Genomic DNA, 23,855 nt, shown 5'->3' on the forward strand with positions numbered 1-23,855 from the left:
AATGAAATCAACATAATTATTGAAATATTTATATACATTTTAAATACATAATTGAATAGTTTAAAAAAAATACATAAAATGATTAAAATCACAAAATAAACAAATGTCCCATGTGTTTAATTTTAGCATTAGTTTGTGTCCATCTTTTAGCATTAGTTTGTGTTATCTTTGTGTTTGTTTTTCATTTAAAGGGATAGTTTAACCAAAAATGAAAATTCTCTCATCATTTAATCACCCTCATACCATCCCAGGATGGCATAAGGGAGATCAAATGATAATAGAATACTATTCCTTTAATCAATGTTTTCTGAAGTGATCCAGTTGGTTTTGGGTGAGAACAGACCAAAATGTAACTATACATCTTGCCATTACACGTCCTAGTGTTTGTCGTATGCACACAGCACTAGATGGCGCTGTAGGAATTGTATTTGAGCTTGAAATCATGATCGCCAAGGAGACTGCTTCAGAAGGCAGTGATTAAATCCATGGAGTCTCATGGATTATGTTTATGCTGACTTGATCTGATTTTTGAAGCATCAAAAGGCCTGATCACCATTCACTTGCATTGTATGGGCCTACAGAGCTGAGATATTCTTCTAAAAATCTGCATATGTGTTCTGCAGAAGAAAGAAACACATCTACACAGATGGCATGTTTGGTGAGTAAATGAGAGAATTTTAATTTTGGGGTGAACTATCCCTTTAAGAATGAGCTTTGTGTTTTCATTTTCAGGGTTACTGCCATCAGCACCTCACTCAATGACAGACAGTGGGTGTCACCTTTCAAAGGATATGACCTTCTCTCACAGAATCAACACCTATATGGGTTAAAATTAAGAAATGTTTAATATTTTGTTCACATCTGCAAATCTCTTATTGTACTAAGCTCAGCCACAGTTGCAGTGTAAATAAATAATTAAAAAACAGGGCTAAATTCACTAACCAGAAAGTACAGGGAAATCAATTTTTAAAAGAACTGTTGTTGAGTGACATGCTGATAGCAGTAACCCTGAAAATGAAAAAACATGAAGCTCAAGCTTAAATAATAAACCAACCCAAAGATTATGCTAAAATGAAAATGGTTGCAAACTAATGCTAAAGTAAGATACAAGGCATATTTATTGATTCATTTAGTTACTGAATTATTAATAATAAAAAATTTTTTAAACAATTTTAATATGTATTTAATGATTTATTTAAATATTTATATATGTATTAGATTATTTAATTTTGAGAAATTTGGCCCTCCATACTATAGAGGTACATAGGAGTGTAACATTGGAAACTTTATTTTCGTGTAACCCATTTGCTCCAACAGCAAAAGAAAAAAATCCACTATTAAATGTATGTTTCCATAACTTTCCAAAAGAAGAAAAAAAAAATAGAGGGAGATGGATTACGGCAGAGAGACGAGAGAAAGAAAATGTACACAGCTAAATTAAGGTGGGAATGCGCCAAGAGTCCATTGGCTCTATAAAACAAACCTGTCCATTCTGATGGCCTCTGTTCTGCGAAGCTTCTCTTCCCATGTTTCATTGAGCTCAGCAATGATTTTTTCTGTTTCCTAGTTGGATTTGCAAACAATATCAAGTCAACCCATGCAGCAAGTTTGTGGCATCATTATAGATACATTTATGCCAAATCTTCAGACAGAGTTATTCGAAGACTGTTCATGGAAAATGTGATTCAAGCTTTTTGGATGCGCTTATGATGTGTATCTTTTGCATTGAAGTCAACATTAAATCAATATTTATCTATTTACTTTCTGAACATATTAGTGGTCTTATTGTAAATGATTCGTCAGTAGATGTTTTTTCAAAATAAAAGATAATGTTGGTTTCAATGGCAATTGTTTTACAACTTTCTCTGCCTCTAAAACAACTTTCCTGATGTCACCAAGCCCTCTTTTCAAACCCTCCCCTACAACTACAGTAATTTAGATTTCACAATCCAATAAATTCCCAATAAAATCTGGCCCAACATATTTTTTTTTTTTTTTTTTTCAAATGTCAAATTTATGTTTCCCTCTCTGAAGGACAAAACATGGCCAACCCAACACCAAACCTATATGTGCTTAGTGAATTAGAATTTTACTTATGTCGTTTGTTTATTAATTATTTGAATTTTAATTTCAAAAACATTGGCATTAATAGGGAGTTGGTCCTCCTTTTGTTATTATGACTGTTATCACTGTTTTGGGAACTAGATGTTGGAACATGGCTGATTGGATTTGCCCCCATTCAGACACAAGAATATCAGTGAAATTAGCCACTGATGTTGGGTGAGAGGGCCTGGCTCACAGTTCAACCCAAAAGCATTCAGTGGGGTTCAGGTCTGGGCTTTTATTCAGGCCAGGTAAGTTTGACACCAGACTAGAACAAAAATCATTTCTTTTATGGTCCTTGCTTTGTGCACAGTGTCATGCTGGAGCAGAAAACGGCACTCCTAAAACTGTTGCAACAAGTTGGAAACACACAATTCTATATAATATCCCAATTATGTTATAATATTGTATGTAACTATGTATTAGACATAACTATGTATATTTATATTAATATGTATATTTCTATTATATATTTCTAGTATATATCTGTCTAATACACACATATTTCTTGGGTTTTCTTGATTTAATACATATATTTACAATTTATACATATATTTCTCTAATTTAAACTTGTAGGTTCTTTGTCCATTCCTTTATTTAAAATTATTGCAAGTACCTTGTGGAATACAAAAATAATATTGATGTACCTGTACAATGACAATAAAATAATAAAGACTTGACTGATTTTTGTTTGCTGCAATTAATGGGCAGAGTTAAACCTGTTCATTAGAAGGGTGTATCCACATACTTTAAGCCTTGTAGTGTAAGCCACATTACAGAAGTAAAAGGGCTTGCAAACAACATGGTCTTGGAATATGTCTCTATGTGAACGATCATACAGATGAAGGTAAATTTGTACTAGCTCGCTAATAACGCCGAACGCTGGTGTGTTCATGTGGCTGTTTTTTTTTTATTTGGAGTTGTATAAGGGAGATGCATATTTGTCAGATATTTGTGTCAGTGCTGTCACTTTCCAGATGTTTAATATATGGTACTTTATGGTTTCACCTTGAGTCTCTCAATGGCTTCCTCGCTTCCAGGGCTGAACATGATGCGATCGTGCAGGCTGCTGATGGAGCCAGCCCGGCTGGATAGGGCGGAGAGAGAGGGAGATGGGCTCATCCCCGTCATAGTATTGGTCACTGTGGAGAGATCACCTCTTTGATTGACAGCTTGGCCACTATTGTTATTGTTCTTGTAATCGGATAAGTCTGTCAGGGAAGGGGAGAGAGGTGCAGGGGGAAGAGGAGGGAGGGACGGAGGGTGACAGACACAGAGTTTAAAAAGAAAGAAAGAAGCAGACAGATAAGGAAGAGCAGAAGGATGGAAAAGTAGAGAAAAGGAGACAGAAAGATATATGCAGCTTGAAAAGAATTTGAATTCAGAGAGCCAGAAATTTCACATGTAAGGAGAAACGCCTGAGTTACAAAAGAGACATTCGCAGCCTACTAAAGGGGACAAATGGAAATAAAATAGGAGCTAAAGCGCAGCACAGAGATACACCAGCCATCTCAAGCACACTGTAAAACTGCAGGCTTCAGTGAAAGCATTGCATGTTTGCCACCCAATGAGAGCAACCTGATAGCCACCTTTGAAAAACTGAGCAGGCGTGCATGCATTGATCTGTGCTGTTAAAGGGATAGTTCACCCGAAAATAACAAATTCTGTCATTACTTACTCACCCTCATCGTACAAAACTTGTATAGCTTTCTTTCTTCCACGGAACACAAAATGTGAATTACTAAAAATCCTGAATCTCTTTTCCAATGACCAATTCCTGAACTAATCATTCTTTTCAAGTTGGATCTTTAATGAATCAGCTGATCCATTTCACAACTGGTCTGAATTATTAGTTCACAAATCTGACTGATTCGGTTGAATGATCTGGTCATAATAGGTAATAGTTCACTGGAAGGGAATATTTTGGTCTTTTCCTCCCACTACTGGCTCCTATACACTTCTGGAGAAATTCTTTGTTCATGGTTAAAACGAAGTATCGAAACAGATGAGCAACGGTATATAGTTTGTGAACATTCAGACACTGGCAACACCGCTGTGGGAGCTGGGAGGCATTTAGAAATACATTTACATTTGAGGATGCTCAAGACTCTAATGTGACGTTAAACTGTGTTATCAGCAGGGATAAAATAAAATATTTATATACAGATTATTGATGCATTATTTTATAAAAACATTTGAGGCATCAATATATTAACATCAGCCAACTTTTAAAAAAGGAAGCCTAATTTGTGTGCTTTCAATTCACTCCCAGTTGCATTCCATTCAATGTACTCTTGACATAATAGCTTTGGGAGTACACAAGGGGGCGACATAACATTTACAGAAGCCAGTCACGGCACCTACAAGGCATCACACCCACATTACGAGCTGATGGCAGTCCAAAGTTACAAAGGTTTTTGTACATTTTCCAAGAATTAACAAAGTGACGTTGATGAGTTTTGAGGTTCGTGTCTGAAACTGGTGTAACTACAATAACTGAACGATTAGAAATGCAGACGTTTATTATGCAATTTCTCTGTATGAAGCCTTGAACAGGTCTTTCATTTAATTTGTCAAACCACAAAAAGATATACTTTTAACTGAAAAAAAACATTGTGTAGGCTCTATAAAGATATTTATACACAATATATCATTAACCCTGCCACACTCTGCCACTTAACCAAAGCTGTGTCGAGAAATATGTTTGATAAAAACTATTGTGAAACGAGCAGCCCTTTTATATCTGAAAAAATTCTGATTTATTTAGATAATCATCAGGAAAATCTTCCGATTATCGATACGTGAAAAATAGCATCGATATCAAGCCTAGTTATCAATCCTCATTCTATGAGTAGAATTCACATGAGGTCAGTAAAATAATCAGTTTTAACCACTTGATGATGTTTTAAAGTTAAATGTATGCAGTAGTCAATGTTTCATTTGTCTTGTTTACCATCTGAATTCACGGAGCTATTGAGCGTACATGCTATACCATAATATGCACTGATTACACTGTTATTATAATTTATTATGACACAGATATGGGTGAATAAAAGAGTGTTAATGTGCAAAATACAGACAAAAGAATGATGACGAGAGTCATATCTTTGGGCAGTAAGAAGGAGTTTAGCAACCGGTAAGCAGTTTTCTTTAAAGTTCACCTGGCAAGCTGTTACGAACCACTGGAACAAAGTGAAAAACACCTTTTTGGCAAGATTTTGTTCTAAATGACGTCACACCAGTTCGTTCTTTAATTTCATATATCAGGGCCATTAGTCATCGAATGACTTCAGAAGGTTAGGAAACAGCGCCCTAGCCAATTAAAGATAATTTTATGGTGCTTTTTTTTTATATAGTTTGAGCTTAAAAGCCCCTTTTCATTAAATGGAAAAGAGTGGCCAGGATATTCCTCAAAAATGCCTTTTTGTGTTCCACAGATGAAAAAAAGTCATAAAGGTTTGGAGCAACATGAGTAAATGACAGAATTTCCATTTTTGGGTAAACGAACCCTTTAATTGACAACAACTTATTATTGCATTTGCTAGCGTATATTGAGCAAAACAATTCTGTTAGTCCTTTCAAGCAACTAAACAGAAAGCCAAACATCTTGTATGTTATCCAGCAATGCCCCATCTCTCATAATGATGAACAAACTTTGTATGTAAGAAACTATTGTCTGGTACATTTAAACATTAGCAGTGAAGCTCAAATTAATGCTAAAAGCCAATGACCGTTGTAAGGCGGGTGCCAGTGAGTCTGGGCTTCTCCTCGAGAAAACAAAAGGCTCTCATGAGAATTAACACCTGAACCCTTTCTCGCATATGTAATAGCAACATCCGAGATGCAACAGACTGTGCAGCTAACACCTCCCTTCTAAAGACTCTTCATCTCACTCCTCCTCCTCACTTAAAGCTCACTAAAAACCTATGCAATGTTAGGTATATTTACTGTTTTTACACACATGTTTGGTATCATTTAAAGTGTCTCAGTGCGCCTGGTAAGCTGGTCTCATTCTCCCAGCCATAATGAAATGTTAAAAGAAGTTATAATATATGTGAAATGTGGTGTGCCCCTTAAAGGTGTGCCCTTCCCCAGATCCCCCATACAAACTACCCCCTGTATGTAAATCTACAGGAAGCAAGAACCCATTCAATTACAAAATCTGATCCCACAGTTGTGAACCCCTCAACAGGGGACCAAAATCTAATTATAATGACAGACACCACCATTTGGTAGGTTTATTGAATTATCTGGGTTTATAAGGAGAAGGGACGAAAGGTTCTGGGAGTCAGTAGGTAGACTTCCCACACGATTGCTGTGTGTAGTTCTTGTTGCCAGGTAAATGTGTCTATATATTACTCAATTTCTGAATTGTTGTTATTATACTTGATTGATGATTTCACTCTATGAATTGGATTTTGAATTATTGTTCTATTTACCTGGTGAATAAATTGTAAACATTTGATTTTATTCTGACTGATTCTGACATTGTGTTTCCCAAACAGATTAAACGATTCGTATGTTACCGCAAGTCTGCGTCAGATTAGTGACGACTAATATTTGGCATCGATTCAAGTGTACTTGGTTTGCAAAGACAAAAAGGGAATTTCCGTTTAGAACAGCAAATGCTGCTTGACCAATCTAAATTTGGGTGTGTCTTACCTCTGTTTTAATTTGATGTTTCTCCAGATAAGTGTATGTGGGAAACCATGCATGGCCAATCCAAAGCTATTATAAGAGAAGTTATGTTGGTCAACTTACATCTTTAATAGTGGCCGTGACCTCTACTGAAGAAAACGTTAAGTTAAATTCAAGTGTATGCAATTCCATGGGGCTATACTGAAGTATCTTTGATTGTGTATACGTGAACGTGACCGATCTCAGGTATATAGCAATTACCTCTGTTTGATGATCCAATACTGGCCGCTTGTGATCGTGAGACCCGCGGTGTAGAGAAAACACGCGAGCACCTCGAAGCGACATAGTTTCTTAATCTAAACGGGTAAAGTACAATTAAAGGAGTTAAAAGAATAATCGCTCACTTTTTATGATACTCAGATATCATTAAAAACCTTTTTTCATTTATGGAGTCAGATGAAATAATGAGGTAATACATAAGAGAAAATGTATTTCATTTAATATTGTTGTGTTGCGTAACAAGAAAGACAGTAACACGCAGAGACCTTCACCCGTATTATTGGAGACCGCCATTGGACCGATAGACGGGCTTACACCGTCATCACTGACTACAGTGAATGTCATCACCACTAACCACAAAACTTCCATTACCAGCTCCATTATACTCTCATGAAATCCATTTGACAATGCGAAAAACTTTACCTGAGCTACAAAATAACATTCGCAACTCTTGTGAACTGCTCACAGGAAATATCGTCCCATATCTTTCTCGCATCAAGGCATGGATGTAATCAAATATTTAAGACATATTAGTTTTATAAAAAAAATACATTAATGTAAACATTGGGGGGAACCAGTCACCATCAATGCATCTGATGGTTAATGAACTGTTAAGAGACATTTTTACAATTTCATGAGGTACTACATATCCTACCACTATCATATAGATCTAAATGGATATATTGCTACCATTTGAAATGTGACTAGGGAATGTAACTGGCTAAAATAATTTTTTATAGAGAGACAGGCTTTGTAATGTTGCTGTAACCTTCAGCACAATAACATCTCAGCTATGAGTGTGCTGCTATGGCAACAGAGTGCTTACTCGGTGCTACTATATCCCTAAGGGAGCTGCAAGGGATGTATCCTGGGTAAAACGTGAGAAGACGAGGCCCCTAGTTATGGATGAGTAAACCCTTTTTTAAGATGGAGATTGGGGATTGAAGAAGGCTAATAGTTTCTTCACAAGGCAGTGCTGTGTACCTCCCTGACTCGACGTTTCTTCCCCTCTCTATACAAATCTTCTGTCTGTTTGAATAATGGTTGCACCTTACACAGAGCAAATGCAAAAATTGAACAGATAAGATCAACACCACAAAATTGCCCTGCCAGTGTCATCATTTACTCACCCTCATGTTGTTCCCAACCCATATGACTCATTTTTCCAGTAAACTGGGCTGTTGTGACATCAACACAACAACAGTAAACTGGACTGGTTGTGACATCATCACAACAACATTCCACAGTCACTATGGCCAATTTATAACAGACCACTTTCCAACATTGTCAAAATCACGGTGACTGACTAGTTATTTACCTACATACACAGTTCAATTGTTGACGTAATCGAACTAAAGAGATTCAAATCTGCTTTCGCGCCATCAACACGGGCGTTCACTTGTCATTATATTCACAGTTCACAAATAATTTTGATGAGGGAGCTGTCTTCGGTTTCGGATATTACTGGAACACTGTTGGTTCAACAGCATGTTCTTGTGAATCGGTTCCTCTTTTTATGTGTCTATTAAATTGTTTGACAGTTTTTTACTGTTTGTGCCTGCATTCAACACCGTTGCATAAGCAAAATATGCCCTGAGTTTTATACTGTTTTTAAAGCAGCATTTTACATTTGACATTGTGTGACTTGAAGAGATAAGGGTTAAAGTTATTTTGTTATCCCCAATAATAGGATACAAAGCAATATTTGTGCATTATCCTACTTTGTCTAATGCTGCTGACTTTATTTCTGATCTTCGATATCAATTTCCCTCTTGAAAGAAGAATAACACAAAACCCACAGAGGTTTTAAAACACTGTTATTTTACTTGATAAGCTTGATAACTGTGGTGAGCAGGGTGTGGCCGAATGATAAAGATGGACAGCTGTCAGCCGGGAGAGAGATAAAGAGGAGCCAGAGCCACAGTTCGAGAGAGAGAGAGAGAGAGACGCACGCACAAAGCTGTCTGTGTGTGTGTGTGTGTGTGTGTGTGTGTCTATATTGAGGGGGTGCAGAAAAGCACACTGTTATGAGTGACACTGAAAAGTGTGTGTGTTAATAAATGTCTTATGTTGAGGAGCTTCATTACATTGTCCAAACAGTTTAGTTTCATAACATTGGCAAACATAAACAAAATGTACCTATTTAAATGAAAATCGGATGCTAAAACTACATCGAATTATATTCCTTACCAGGAATATACTTTAATGTCTGTTGTTGTTTATGCTTGTGGACTTGCTACTGGCTGTTGTCCAGGTTTTGGGGACTGTTTGGGGGTGTTATTAATTAACATTTAGAAGTTATTGGGGTTATAGTTATGCTTAAAGTTCTGTTTAGTGTTAATTATGTGTTTATTTTTTGTTACCCTGGGTGAGATTTGTGTTCTTTTGAATTAGATGTGATTCCGTTAGATGAAACAGTGAAAAAATTATTGCTTTTTGAAGCTTAGACAAATCAATTGCTGTAACAAACTATTTGAAACTAGCGATGGGAAGTATGATTCGTCCTTGCAAACAGTATTTCTCAGACAGATCCCTTCAATGAAAAGAAAAAAAAAAAAATCGAGTAATGATCATGGCATCGTGGAATACACACTCAAACGCATTGAATATATCCATATGTAAGCGCATATTGACGATAATTAAATTCAGTTATAATAAGGGTTTTTATTGTCATAAGTGTTTCATTCAGTGATCATACATCTTGGATAAGTTTTCCAGTTTTTTTGCACCTAAAGCACGCAATACTGACATATACAAACGCAGATGTTCTACGTGTCTAAAGCATAAAAAGTGAATAAATTAGTCTTTATCAACTCACCCTTTTTACAGAAACCATGATTCAGCTCATAACTTCAAAATATAATCTGTATGTACAATACTCACTAGTAGAGTTCATTTACATCTCTCGACTGAAACATTTAGCTCCCTCATTCAAGCCCTCAGTTCACACATGCTCATCAGCAACTCACTCATCAGTTCTCAGTATTTCGAACTGAAAAAGCTGATTCTCAGTTCAGTGTACTGTTAAATTGAAAACTGTTGTGATCGACTCAATGTACTCTTTACTTGAGAGCTGCGGTCTCCGTATCAGTGTACTGTTGAGTACTGTTGCTACTGGATCATCATCATACGTTGAAAAACGGTAATACAATCAAGTCATAAAATTATTTCCAGTATATTCTATTTTTTATACTTTCTGCTGTTCAGCAAAATACATAAGAAACATACATTTAACACCCCTTAATTACACAGCACAGGCATGCTAAGTATCACCAGCTCATCAGTTCTCAGTATGTCGGACACCTGCTGCGAGCGACTCACTGTACTGGTGATGCAAGAATTGTTGTGACTGGAGCATTCAGTCTCATTTGTGAACTAGATGGAGCAGTTCATTGCAAAGAAGAGTTATATAAAGCAGATTTTCCCAGTTCAAGGATCATATTATTCCCGTTTATCAGCTCATTTCGAGTCGGAGTGTCAGGCACGTCCAAGAGAGAAGTTAAGATAGAGTAACTTGTTGATCAGTGTTGACTCAAGACACAAACTGTATCAAACGATTCAGTCCGATTTGGTGAACTGGTTCAAATCGTTCACTGAAAAGAACCATTTAAAAAGAAAGTTTCATTCATGAACTGGACATCACCACTTGAATCATCTCACGCTGGTGACAAACGCAGGTGAAAGTACATGACTTGTTTAGTCTGATACTTGCTACGAAGCATTGGTTCGAAACAACTGATTTGAAAAGGTTTCAAAAGCATGTTACGAATACATATATCACTAGTTTAAGTTAGCTAAAATCTGACTTATTGATTGCCTGAACGATATCAGTTTGATCAATTTGAAGAAAACAAATGACTCAAAGCAGCTAGTAATAATTGCTATTCAGTCAGTTCCCACACTATACTACTCTTAATGCATGTGCCAGAAGTGCGCATATTTTTATGTCAGCAGAATTTCAGATGAGGCATAGGCTAAAAGTGGCCTTTTTTTAGCCTATGCCTCCCCCGGTTCTGGCACCCATGGTTTTAGATTATGTTGTGAGGATCTTTACGAAAACACTTAATTAGAAAAAAAAAGTTTTGGTTGAAATACATTTTTAAGTATAGTTTTAGAGTAAAGTTTAGATTAATTTGATTAGATACAATTTTAATGATGAAACTGAATTAAACTTTAAAACATGGAATTCAGCAAAAGATTAAAACGTGGAATTTGGGAAAAATGTATTAGAATTTAGAAAAAAAATCTAACATTATTTCATTGGGTCCTACTTAAACTTGAAGCAATGTTTACTTAATTGTGAAACACTAATGTTTTGAAATATTACTTAATATTAATAGTTTTTGAAAAATTTATTATTTACACTGATATGTAAAATTTTAATAGGCTAATGGAGTGTGTTGTCAATAGCATATTGACATAGCATATTTTATTTGTGGTACTGAAATTGATATCGAGATCAGTAGGCCTAAAATATTACTTGTATCAGTACCGACCACTGAAATTTTGTTATTGTGATAAAATTAATGGTGACTGAGGCTTATATTTGTGTTCCACAGAAGAAAGAAAACCATATAGGTTTGGAACAACATGAGGGTGAATAAATTATGTCAGAATTTTCATTTTTGGTTGAACTTTCCCTTAAAAATAACAATGGTGAGTTATAACACAACTGGCAATTAAGAATCTTTAGGGTTTGAAGCTCAGTTGTTACTAAAGCTGCAGTCAGTAACAGGCAGCCAGACGATAAAGCCTCAGCTGTCAGTCAAACACACATCTGCTCCAACAAAAGACGGAGAGGTGTCAAGGCTTCTTCCTATGTCTGGTTCAATTTTTGTTCATTAAATCTACTAAACTAAGCCAAAACAATTTACATTGCATCTCTGTGTTTATTATTATGGAGTGGTTTTTTGTTTTGTTTACAAATTTGTTCTCAGCATTAAAACGATCCTTAAGCAATGCTATTGCTTTTTATTTTGGAAATTTTTTTTTTAAATGCATACAAATTGAAACATGTGAGGGCAATTAAACATTTAGCTGATATGTCAGTTAGTTCATCAGTATGATATACCATTCATTTTGCTTAACATTGCAAGCCAAAAGTGAAAGATTACGGAAGAGAGAGCGAGGGAGACAGAGAAAGCGCATACAGCCCTGCAGCACCAGATTAGATAAAGCAGCTTCCGTAACAGCAACCAGGGTTAGAAAAATACATTTAAAAAAATGGCCCAACCATGGGTTATATTGGTAATAATCATTTAGGCCTAAATAAGACTATATTATGCTAGTACAAATGCAACTTTTCTTAGATTTACAGTATATTATGAATAATTATAACAATATTAATATTTACAAAATGAATAATTATAATATATTGTTAAATTGTTTGATAGTCTTAACAAATCACAAGTTAAACTTTAAGGTAGGGGTATTAAAATTTTCTCCTGGAGGGCCACCATCCTTTAGACTTTAGCTCCAACCCTAATTAAACACACCAAGTTAAGCAAGGTCTTCAGGATTATTTAAAAAATGACACATGATGGCATTTTATGTACAAGCTGGGTTGGAACTACAGTATATTCTGCTGCCCTCCATTAGCAGATGTGAATATATGGCTTTCATGTGATGTGACATGAATATTATTCTGATATGACTTTGGATTGTTTGATAGAACAGGAAATTTTATTAAGTTTTAATGGACCCTGGTGCTGCAGAGATCTTTATCCATAAAAGTTGCAAAAGCACAAAAGAGAGAGTGAAACAGAGCCCAAGAAACACACATTTCAAACCAGCAAAATCCTCAACTGTCCCCCGAAATGCTGAGAGAGAACAAAAGAGAAACAAGAGTGAGAAGAAGAAGAGACAATAAAGATCAAAGTGAAGAGAGGGAAAGAGAGACAGAGGAAAGTGAGACTCATTGTTAGACAGTCAAAGCGAAGATTTTTAGGGAAAAAGCTGAACTAGACTATTGAAAGTCACTTGACACTGAATTAAAGCAAACCCAGAGCGCTGAACTCCAGATCCTCTGTAATACATATTTCACCGCTGGGATCACCATCAAGAGATGATAAGATGAGGAAAGAGTGATTAGACGAAAGAGAGAAATAGAGTTATGAGTGCACAGGGAAGAGAATAGGACCCAGGACCCAGTGAATTAATAAGCAAGTCTTTCACTGATTATGTTTAATAAGCCGACAACATGTGTTGTCAAGTAAATGCCTGAAATGGTTTTTCTTTTTTGGGGTAAGGTCATAAATGGCTTAAGAATAAACGAATTGGGACACTTAAGATTTTTTCCCATTACGTTAATTTCACACTGGCGTTCTTATTGTGGTAATGATTTAAAATCTCATGTAAACGCAGTTCCTTATCGATTTAGCTCACTAGACATTGCCGTAAGCACTATGGGGTCATCCTTATAGACAACCTTGTTGAAACCCTTCTGATTGGCAATGGTGTCTGAGCCCTGCCCCTTTAGGCACACAGTTGGCCTATGGGGCAGTAAGGTTGAGACGGAAGAATTAGAGGAGTTTCTCGTGCCGGCGTAAGCCATGCGAGCCTCGTCTATGCAATATGTGCGATATGAGCTCAGGCCCTTTTTTGAAGAACACGGCCTCATAGCGTTTGGCAGCTGTGGCGATGGGAATAATACTGTCACTCGGAGCTTCAGGCGAGTGGTTCAAAGAGGATGCTGCTTCAGGCTGCTGAGCACTTCAACCGCTATTTCAAGAATGTGAAGAAGCTCCTTGTCCATGAGGTGTGCACGTTCCTCATCCTCGAAAGAGCGGTTGAAGTGCTCAGTCTTGAGTGGCCCCCTCCAGAAGAGCCTGAACATTCTTACCTTTATGAATGGTTTTTGCAAACCGGCCATTGTCAACAGACTGCGGTCCGGAGGAGTGCACCATTCTTCCCTGAGGTCCACACGGAGCTCACAAAGAGCTGGCGTGTGCCCTACTTTTCACGCACTCAGGTCACTAAAGTGGACAACGCCGAAGAAAAATGCTACTCAATGCTTCCCCCGGTGGAACAGGTGGTTACAGTTCACCTCTGCCATAATACTGCCATGGGATGGAAATCCTGCCCACCCTTCCAAGCAGTGTCAGCACTGGTTTGAGGAGCTCATACAGCAGGGGCCAAGCTTTCAGCACTCCACAGCATGTCAGTGCTCCAGGTTTTCAAGCTAAGCTCCTCAAACAAATGGATGAGCAAGACCCTGATCCAGAGCCGTTCAAAGATCTCCACACCGTTACAGATTTGGCACGTTGGCAAATTACGAAAGCTACCGCTCAGGCCATCAGTAAAGTGATGAGCAGCCTAGTGGTTCTGGACCAGCATATTTGGCTAACCCTCACAGAGATGCTTGACTCAGAGAAAGTCGCCCTCTTTGACACCCCAGTGTCGCCTGACGGGATATTTTTGGAGTGCTTCATCGCGACACAAAAGCAGTCAAGTGATGAAACATTTTCTACCACAGAGAAGTAGAGTTTTCCTTTGCCGGCACACTCCCAATCTATTTCCGGTCAGCGTCCGGCAAAGAATCCTTCTTTCTCTGCCCCAGCACAGCCAAAAGCTTCTGTTGAGTCATCTGTGAAACCACACAAACCATGGCCCAAGCATAAGCACCCGCCATCTCAATGCGAGAACACATTGATGGAAAAACCACGGCCAGGCAACAGAAACGCCTCAGCCTCAGAAATGCTCAACCTCACTGAAGAGAAGCCCAGAGCGAGCAGAAGAATGCTCGATTCGAGGTGCACAGTGTTTCTCCCTTCTTCCCCATTAATGTTCATTGTGAATGGGACATTGTTCAAAATGTTGCTTCTGTGTGTATTACTCAAACAGAGGTTGTTCTCACAAAAGAGAAAAAAGCACCCATTGTACAAACATGGGATGCTCACACAATCTCAGTTCTTGCGAAGCACTCATTCAAAATGATAACTCAGAAACCGATTTGCATTTGAGGGGACTGCGTATCAATTCAAAGGTCTGTCTCTGGCTCCCCGCATGTTCACGAAGTGTATAGATGCGGCGCTCGCCCCATTGAAAATGAACGGTGTGCGTGTTTTGAGTTACATTGACGATTGGCTATTACTAGCCCAACCAGAGGCACTATTGTACGAACACAGAGACTTGCTGCTTTGCCATTTGAATAATCTGGGTCTGAATGTCATCTGTGCAACTGTTTTCTCAAGCAAGCAAGGGGTTCGTCTCGACACCGTGAGCAGGCGCGCGCACCTCACAAATGAGCACGTACAGACCAGTGCATCTTCGGTGTCTGTCTCAGTTCAAACAGGGGAAAAAATTGCCACTAAAGTAATTTCAGAGAATGCTGGGTTTTATGGTGGCCTAAGACCATAACTGGCCTCGGCATGCACGTGATAAACGGTCTCGCTTCTTTTCTTTTTACCCATAAAAAAGCGTTAGTTATGTGACAGTTAAGGGCACTTCATTTAAAATCATATGGATAGGCTATACTGTATTTGGAAGAACCAAACATCCACCGCTCCTTTTACCATGATGATCCAGATAGATGGCTAATTATTGCTTTGTTCTGTGATGTGTTTCAAGTGTACTCAGGGGTGTAGATTCCAGGGGGGATGCAGAGACAAGCAAGTACATTCTAATAAAGAACATGCAATTTGAATCATGTTGGAGTACATTTAAAAGTTGAAAAAAATTATAATAATAAATCGTATAAATGATAAAAATCGAGACTTTCTTTTTTGCCATATCGCCCAGCCCAAATGCAGGTGTGTTTTAATTGCCATGATAATCCATGTTTATCTATCCAACTCTCTTAATCTCTTATATGGACATAGAAAATTAGGTACTAATCACTTCAGAACCATAAACACATTTAAAATGATCAATGTGTCATCATCATTGTCTGATGATTTAATAGTGATGTAACAGAGGTGATTATAAGATAAAGCTGTCTTACTCTCGATAATGTCACCCAGGCCCTGGGCGTAGAGGAGGTCCTTCAGACGGGACACCTCATCTTTCAGCTCACGCACCAAACGGTTATTAGGATCTTCATTGATCACAGCATTACAACGGATCTGCTTAGCCCTGTCTGCATACCTGTATCACAAACACAGAATTGTCAGTATGTGACCTGGACTTCACATCACAAAGAGCACATGCTAATATCAATGCTTTTTAAAAGTCTGAGTCAACATTGAAAATCTGGAATTACAATTGAAAATAAACAGAGCATTATAAAAGTCTGAAACATTTTAAACAAAGAAACGTTATAAAATGAATAAGGAATATTTAAGATTCTATAAGGTTACTAAACAAAAAAGCAAATTTGTGACAATTATCATGTTCAATTCTTTGTATGATTTCCTTGCTTCTGTTTCAGCACACAAGATACTCTTTGGAACAATCTCAGATTACGCTGGTATAAAATGGATCATTAGGTTTTGCACAAACTTGTAAAGTCCATGCCAGCTTGACTGCATGATGCCATTAAACCAAACAATGGGACATACCAAATACCAAGAAATTCTGAGATTCATGTTTTTTGTTTGTTCAAATTGTTATGCTGACAATATAATTTGTACTATACTGAACCAAATGAGACCAAATGAGAAAAAACAAAAACAGAAGCATTTTTATAATGGACTCAGACATGTCACCCCCACAGTACAGTATGTACCACATTGTGCTTTAACAACATTGATTTTCTTGTGGTTATAATACAAAGGACAATTTCATGATGGCAGGTATTCAGAAAAAAGAAAGATATTGAGTTTAACTAAAATGCGATTTGAGATATTCTTGTCTATTTGCACCAACACAAATGTGTGCACGCTTCTCATGGGTGCCCAATTACTCAGTTCAGCAGTGTTACTGCACAGCAGCATTTTTGAAGGGCATTTGAAATGTGAGGCAGGTACATGAAAGGGACTGTTCTCATTACGTAACACACTGCTTTAGCTGTCAGCTCATTAACAACCTCGAACAGAGAGAGAATGATTGAATGAGTACAGATGCAGAATACCTAAGAGTGCTGAGGGTTTCATCATAATTGATGTCGGCTGGACTGAGAGCGGCCACCATTGCAGTGCGAGAGTTGCCACCTGCACAAGGTCATAAGTTCAAGTGTTTCAAGAGTGAGACTAAATTCAAATCCTGCTTTATTTGACAGAATACCTTTGATACATACCAAGATTTTCTCTTAGGAGCCAGGTCAGTACAGAATCTCTGTAAGGAATAAAACTTTCCACTTTTTTCTTCTTTTTGTTCTGTGTGGATCAGGAGAACATACAATACTCACCATTAACATTATATTAAGCAATAGATAAAAAGATAATAAGATACACAGCAAAAAAACAACAGTATAAAAAAAAACACATTTTCAAATTTCTTTAAGTTTTGTTTTCCAGTAAAAATTTCTAAACATCCTTAATACAAGATTACTCTGTCTGAAAAGCAAATTTTGTTAGATATTAAGTACAAAAAACAAGTCTTAATATCTTATGCAGTTTTACTTTCAGGTTGATTTATATTGAATTTAGGATGTTTTACTGAAAAACAAGGCAAGCCCAGACAGACAGACAGAATGACAGATAGATTTGCAGACAGATAGACAGACAGATAGATAGATAAAGTAACAGACAGATGAGAAAACAGACAGACAGATGAGAAATACAGACAGACAGATGTTTCAGACAGACAGGGTTATACCTTGTTTGATCCAGAATCCTGCAAAAACAAGTGATAAAATGCATCACAGGTGATTAAGCTGACACACATTGAACTCTTCATGCACATATTAATAAATAATCAAACATTCTGAAAGCTCAGATCAAAACAAAACACTTACCACCTCAGCCAGAGCTGAAATGACCTTCCCCAGGGTAGTGAGTGATTTGTTGATGTTTGCCCCTTCCTGAGATAAAATGAATTGGTAAAAGATATAATTAAAATAAAAGTCAAACATCTAAATGAGGTACTCTACAAAACTTGAGACTTGTCTAAATGCTCTTTATGCATGAAGAGCAGGAAGCACAGTATGTAGAAAGAAGCAGAGAACTAAGTAGAAAGCAAAAGGATACAGAGATTTTGATTATAAGTAGAAGTTTAAAGCAAACACAGAGGAACATGATGGCGTGGAAACAACTATGGCAATATTAAGAGAGGAAAATACTGTAGACAACACTCACCTTGAGCCGTGTTCCCTTGGCTCCAGTGGAGTCTGCTCTCTCACTGCCAGCTAAATCCACCAGACTGATTTTGCTGACCTGCCAGAGAGGTTTAGGAGAGGTCAGCCTATATTACCTTCCACATCAAAAAAAACTCCCATTGTCAAAAGTCATCCGATATAACTAGATGGATTGTGTGTCTTAAAAGAAGCAGTCCAGACTTACTTTCTGCAATGAGCTGTTTATCGTGACTAACAGGGTCTGTAACAAGACAGAGCATTGCGCACCTTTTCTGAAGTGTTTTCTGTATCTGCATCATGCCGCTTCTGGGTGAAAATGATGTTGAAGACAGCGTGGGAACGGCTGCTTGTCTCATTCATGTTAGTGGCAGCTACTGTCCTGCATAACAGGAGACAGGAGAATTTCACCATTCAGAAACCTTATTCATATCAGGTTTTCAGACACATAGGTGCAGGTTGTGTTCTGGCAAATCTTCATTTTAGAATTCATAGATATTTGCACATAACATTTAAACATACATTTTAATATGTTTGGATAGCCAGTGAAGTGTACGCGCTAAGCATGTAAGCACTTTTACGTATGTGCAGCTTTAGAGATGAACAAATCTTGATGAGTGGTACTTTTATTTATCCGTTATTGATGGAGAAACATTGTCCAAAAACATTGTCTTTTAATGGCATATTTAAGAACAAATTAAGTATAAATAGATATGTGATATGATATGTGTATGATCTGTCACAATTGTTCCGAAACTTGATTATTTGAATCCAAAGGATTTTAAGAAAAGTCTCTGCATTTCTTAAAATCAAAAGGGGTCTACAGTACATTTTAGATGCTGTCAATGCATCTATATTGTACGCCAAAATGTTACGTATGATTGAACCATATTTTACATTTGAATATCTATGAATAATAGTGAGATCGGGAAGCTTTGGATCAGGTTGTAGAGCGGGTTAGCCACTAATCGCAGGGTTGGCGGTTCGACTCCCGGCCCACACAAATCCACATGCTGAAGTGTCCTTGGGAAAGACACTGAACCCCAAGTTGCTCCCAATGGCAGGCTAGTGCCTTGAATGGCAGCTCTGCCATCAATGGTGTGTGAATGTGTGTTTGAATGGGTGAATGAGATGCAGTGTAAAGAGCTTTGAATACCGCTAAGGTTAAAAAGGCACTATATAAGTGCAGACTATTTACCATGAGATCGCATTGCCAAATTATAACATTGAAGCATTTAAAAAATTATTGTTCCTCTGTGAATTATCTGCTCCTTAAAATGCACAGAAAAGTGGAAGATGTGTCCTGAAGCATTAAGCACAACTCCTTGAGTCAAATTAGAGAACTGCTGAGTTACAACATATGCTTAGGTAACATAAAAGCAAGGCCTCTAGGAATTATATGATCCATTAGTTTCCACGGCTTTGTGATGCAAGCATAATGTGTAAACAAGTGTTTTCCTAGAAGACAACACATCTGAACAGAAACCATACATAAGTCCATACTGTACTCAGGAGTGTGACCACTGGTCACTATAGGTAAGTGTGAGGAACAATATAGAATAGAATAGATCTATTACCTGGCCTTATTTCCTGAGTCCATCAGGTCTTGGATGTCATTATACGATGTGACAGCGAGTTTGGACAGGTCCTCTACATATGGGCCCAGTAAGGGATGCTCACGTACGCGCAAATTTCCTTTGTTTTTGGGGTTCAAAAGATCTCTTACCCGCTCACAGTAAATCTCCATATAACTAACCTGAAAGACCAAAAATGATAGACTTAAAATGGAGAAATGGCCTCAAAAATACAATCTAACAGAGGATTATATCATCCATTACAGAATTCACAATAACATTGTTACAGCACAACTGTTAATGAGATGTTTACAAAATGTTTCCCATAGGTATTGTTTATGGATAGAACTCAAAGCCCAGATTCATCAAACACACCGTAAGACCGTTTATGGAATCTAATTTCTGAAATAAACTGCAAAAAGAGTTGGAGAGAAACAAAAGATGGCTTAGTCAAATCTTACCTCCACAGAATAGGACATGCTGTTATCAGTATTGCTGTCATTAATCTTGGTGAAAAGGTCTTCACAAAGCTAAAGAGAGAGACATAATAGAGAAAGAGATAAAGAGAGTAGTTAGTGAATAAATCGTTTCACATTGTGTGTACTGGTCTCAGCGTAGTATTTGACTTGTCATTTAATTCTGTTTGAATTGACATTGTTCACACACTGTTTCTGAATGCATTATCATTTCCATGTTTACACAGTAGTGATGTGACTTAAGAAACAATATGTGCTTAAGATACACAAAAAGGCCACTCGAGTTTTAAACATATTTAGGTTCTTGAATTTATATTTGCAGATGCTTGCACCTCATTGTGTTTGTTTGAACATGTATCTATATTACCAGTGGGATGATTCCTTGCTGGTCTTTTTCCTGTTTGCCCATCATAGTATACGATTTGCCAGACCCTGTCTGGCCGTATGCAAAAATACAGACATTGTAGCCCTCAAAGGCATGGAGTAACATCTCCTCTCCAATGTCTCTGAACACCTGCTGCTGGGAGGCATAGTTGATATCCTCTGGCTGTGGATAGATGAAGAGAAATATTGAATATCTCTGAATCATTATTTGATAGCCATTATTTATTCTAAGAACAAAAAGAATACCCACCAATAAAATCCTTGTTTAGTGCACTTCAACAATTAAAGCAAAAGGTCACCCAAAAATTAAAACTCTGTCATCAATTACTCACCCTCATGTCGTCCCAAACCCACATTACTATATGTATTGCGTAGAACAGAAAAAGATAATTTTGCTGGTTGCTCTTTTCCATTTAATTAGTCCCCAAGGGGGATGAGGTTTTTTACCTTCAAAGAGGACTTGTGTGCTATATTCCAAGTCTTCTGAAGCCATAACATAGCTTTGTGTGAGGAACAGACAAAAAAGTAGCAAAGACCAATTTTAAGGTACTTTTTTGTCCTTTTGCATGCCACAGAAGAAAGTTGAAAAGTTTTGGAACGACATGTGGGTGAGGAAATGATAACAGAATTTACACATTTAGGTTGCTGATTCAAGTTTCATCTAGATTCTCTTATTTTAATATTTTAAATGTACTTTGTGATACAGTTTCACTGACTCACCGAAGTATGTGACCAGTAGGAGTAATCAAAATTGAAGCTCTTGTTCTCTTTAGGTGCTTTGGGGTTGATGATAGCTGAAAGACAGTGAAAAGATAGCTGTCAGACACTAAATGGTTGCCACACAGAATAAGTAGTGCTGAGTCACTGAAGAATGACCAAATGGAAATCATCACAGTGAGGCAGGAATCTCACCAGGCTAATTTTGTTATTTGAATAAGGGAATGGGTGTAAATGAAAATGACCAACTAAACGGGTTTCTTCACATAAAGACTGCAGTCATCTGAACTTTCAAAGTCAAGGGAAATACTATTTAGGAATATGCAATTATCATTTCAATAAATAGATAAGCCATGAATATGGGGCCTCAAGTGACTCAAGTGAAGACACCAGTGTTCAATAAATATTTACAATTATGAATAGTAAGTTTATTTTCCTAACTGTAGACAGTTTGTGGCTGCTTGGCAAAAATGGGAACTTTGCACATTAATACAGAATGTGCAATGCCAGGTGTGCATTTATAGTCATTTACAACAGCATGGAGTGCAGCTCATTCAATCAGCATCATTCAAGAGTCAGAACCATAAGATTTATAATGCAGAATAACTGCTTTATTGTCCTGCAATAAACCGTAAATATATGGACTGACTTTAGTGTTGAGTCTTTTTGTTTAAAGACCCCATGAAATGGCTTGATGAGCAAATTATTTGTATTTTTTTACTGTGATGATGTATTTCCTATTGAAGCAGGAATTGTTTGAATGTTTGTAACATATAAAAATAAAGATATTGTGATATCTTTATTAAAATAATATTTGATCAGCTGGTTCATTATGACATCTGCTTCAGTCCCTCTTTTGTTGGTAAACAGCAGCACAAATGCAGATCTCACCGGCTTGATCGTACACGTGTGAGCCCAGCATAATCACACCGGTTTGATCGCTTGTGTGAAAGGGTTAAAGAACTCACGCTGGGGGATCCGTCAGTACAGGAAATACTCACGTGCCAAATGGTTGAATAGCCAATAGCTTTAAGCTACATCACAACAGTGAACTGTGATTTGCAACTTGCTAGTGAGTTGCAGGTGCTATAAGGGGGAGGAACATTCTCACTCTTGTGAGCAAGATGTTACCCTTAACAATCCATTTACCATTTCCCTTCAGGGGCTATGTGGACATGCAAACACAAGAAATTCAGTTTAAATGGAAGAATTCAACTCCTCCATCACAAAACCGTTGGATCAAAGATGTAATGCTGAATGCTAAGCTGGAATTGTTAAATGTACTCTCAATGGCTCTATACATTTCTTTTTTTTTTTTTAAACATGCAAGCATTAATAAATTATGTGAACAGGCTTAAAACTATGAACCTCTCTACGTGTGATTACTCCTTCATATGTTTATTCACATTACAGTGTATACCACTTTCTTAGTTTTTCTGTATGTTCTTGTGCAAGCAAGAAAAAGAAAGATAATTTTTAAAATAATTAGACTAGAGAATGTGTTACCTGTTAATGAAAGTGAGAGCTTCCCTTGCACTGTTACTCCACAAAAAGCAGTATAACTACTAAGTAGGTTTAATAATCAAGGATTAATAATAATTGGTACTTGATAAAACAAACATTATCCCACAGGAAGTTAATCAAATGCAGATGATATTTGGACATATAAGAGAAGAGCATTGCCAAAAACTTCTGCCAGCATCGCTCATGTTTTCATGTTAAGGAAGTGTCATTTAAAAGTATGCACATCTAACAAGCACTTGTGACCTCATAGCCCTTTTGCTGTTGACTCATATGAAGGCAGAATGTACAAGTCATCCACTTTCAGTTAGTACCAAATGAGGTCACTGGAATCACTTACCTACATTTAAATTGCCTCTACAATCATTTCACTGTATGCTCATCTGTACCTCGCCTAAAGTCATTAATCAGTCTTCCGTCAGGCTTACTCATAACTGGCCCACGTGGCTTCACAAACTGTGCAGCCTAGTGTCTGACAGCCAGTATGAGCATAAATCCTGACAGAGCATACTGTCTCTGCTCTGAAATACATCTCAGCAACCATATGGTGTGATGTGGAAGACTTTAAAAAAAACTAAAAAAACTTTGAAGTATAAAAATAGAAAATTAAGTAATATGTATTAAAAACATTCATCCATAAATAAAAAGGTCTAAATCAAATATATAATGAAAAGGACATTTCAAGTAAACTATTTCAAGACATGGCTGAGCATCCTTAATTGAACTTAGATTGAGTTTAGTAAACCAGTAATGGGGAAACTTTCTGAACAGTCACTGACACATATGCACACACTCCCAGTGGTTTTGTCTTAAAGGGTAACTAAACCCTAAACCAACTTTTTTTAGTTAATGATCTGTAAGCATGGGGCTTTATTAGTACTGGTCATTGATTCAAGTAATTTTTTTGACATTTGTGTATAAAGTGTTTTAATTCTACAATATATGGTGCAAAAATGTCTGAGTGCTGCCCTCTTCAGGTTGAACGGTGGCTAC

The 23,855-nt window shown here is 37.2% G+C and overlaps 1 protein-coding gene across 1 annotated transcript in view; it reads right to left on the bottom strand.

Annotated features, from left to right (window-relative positions):
- Positions 1-23,855, bottom strand: part of kif1aa (kinesin family member 1Aa) — a 134,020-nt gene that overhangs the window by 79,996 nt on the left and 30,169 nt on the right. The window contains exons 3-15 of the mRNA XM_052130720.1: positions 21,345-21,418; positions 20,608-20,787; positions 20,226-20,294; positions 19,768-19,946; positions 18,461-18,572; positions 18,195-18,272; positions 17,855-17,920; positions 17,716-17,733; positions 17,195-17,273; positions 17,030-17,108; positions 15,962-16,104; positions 3,112-3,245; positions 1,484-1,563 (exon numbers count right to left, since the gene is read on the bottom strand). Coding sequence (XP_051986680.1) covers positions 1,484-1,563; positions 3,112-3,245; positions 15,962-16,104; positions 17,030-17,108; positions 17,195-17,273; positions 17,716-17,733; positions 17,855-17,920; positions 18,195-18,272; positions 18,461-18,572; positions 19,768-19,946; positions 20,226-20,294; positions 20,608-20,787; positions 21,345-21,418 — 1,291 coding nt within the window. The remainder of the gene's footprint in view (positions 1-1,483; positions 1,564-3,111; positions 3,246-15,961; positions 16,105-17,029; positions 17,109-17,194; positions 17,274-17,715; positions 17,734-17,854; positions 17,921-18,194; positions 18,273-18,460; positions 18,573-19,767; positions 19,947-20,225; positions 20,295-20,607; positions 20,788-21,344; positions 21,419-23,855) is intronic.

Source organism: Xyrauchen texanus, chromosome 7 (assembly GCF_025860055.1).
Source record: "Xyrauchen texanus isolate HMW12.3.18 chromosome 7, RBS_HiC_50CHRs, whole genome shotgun sequence".
Taxonomy (NCBI): domain Eukaryota; kingdom Metazoa; phylum Chordata; class Actinopteri; order Cypriniformes; family Catostomidae; genus Xyrauchen; species Xyrauchen texanus.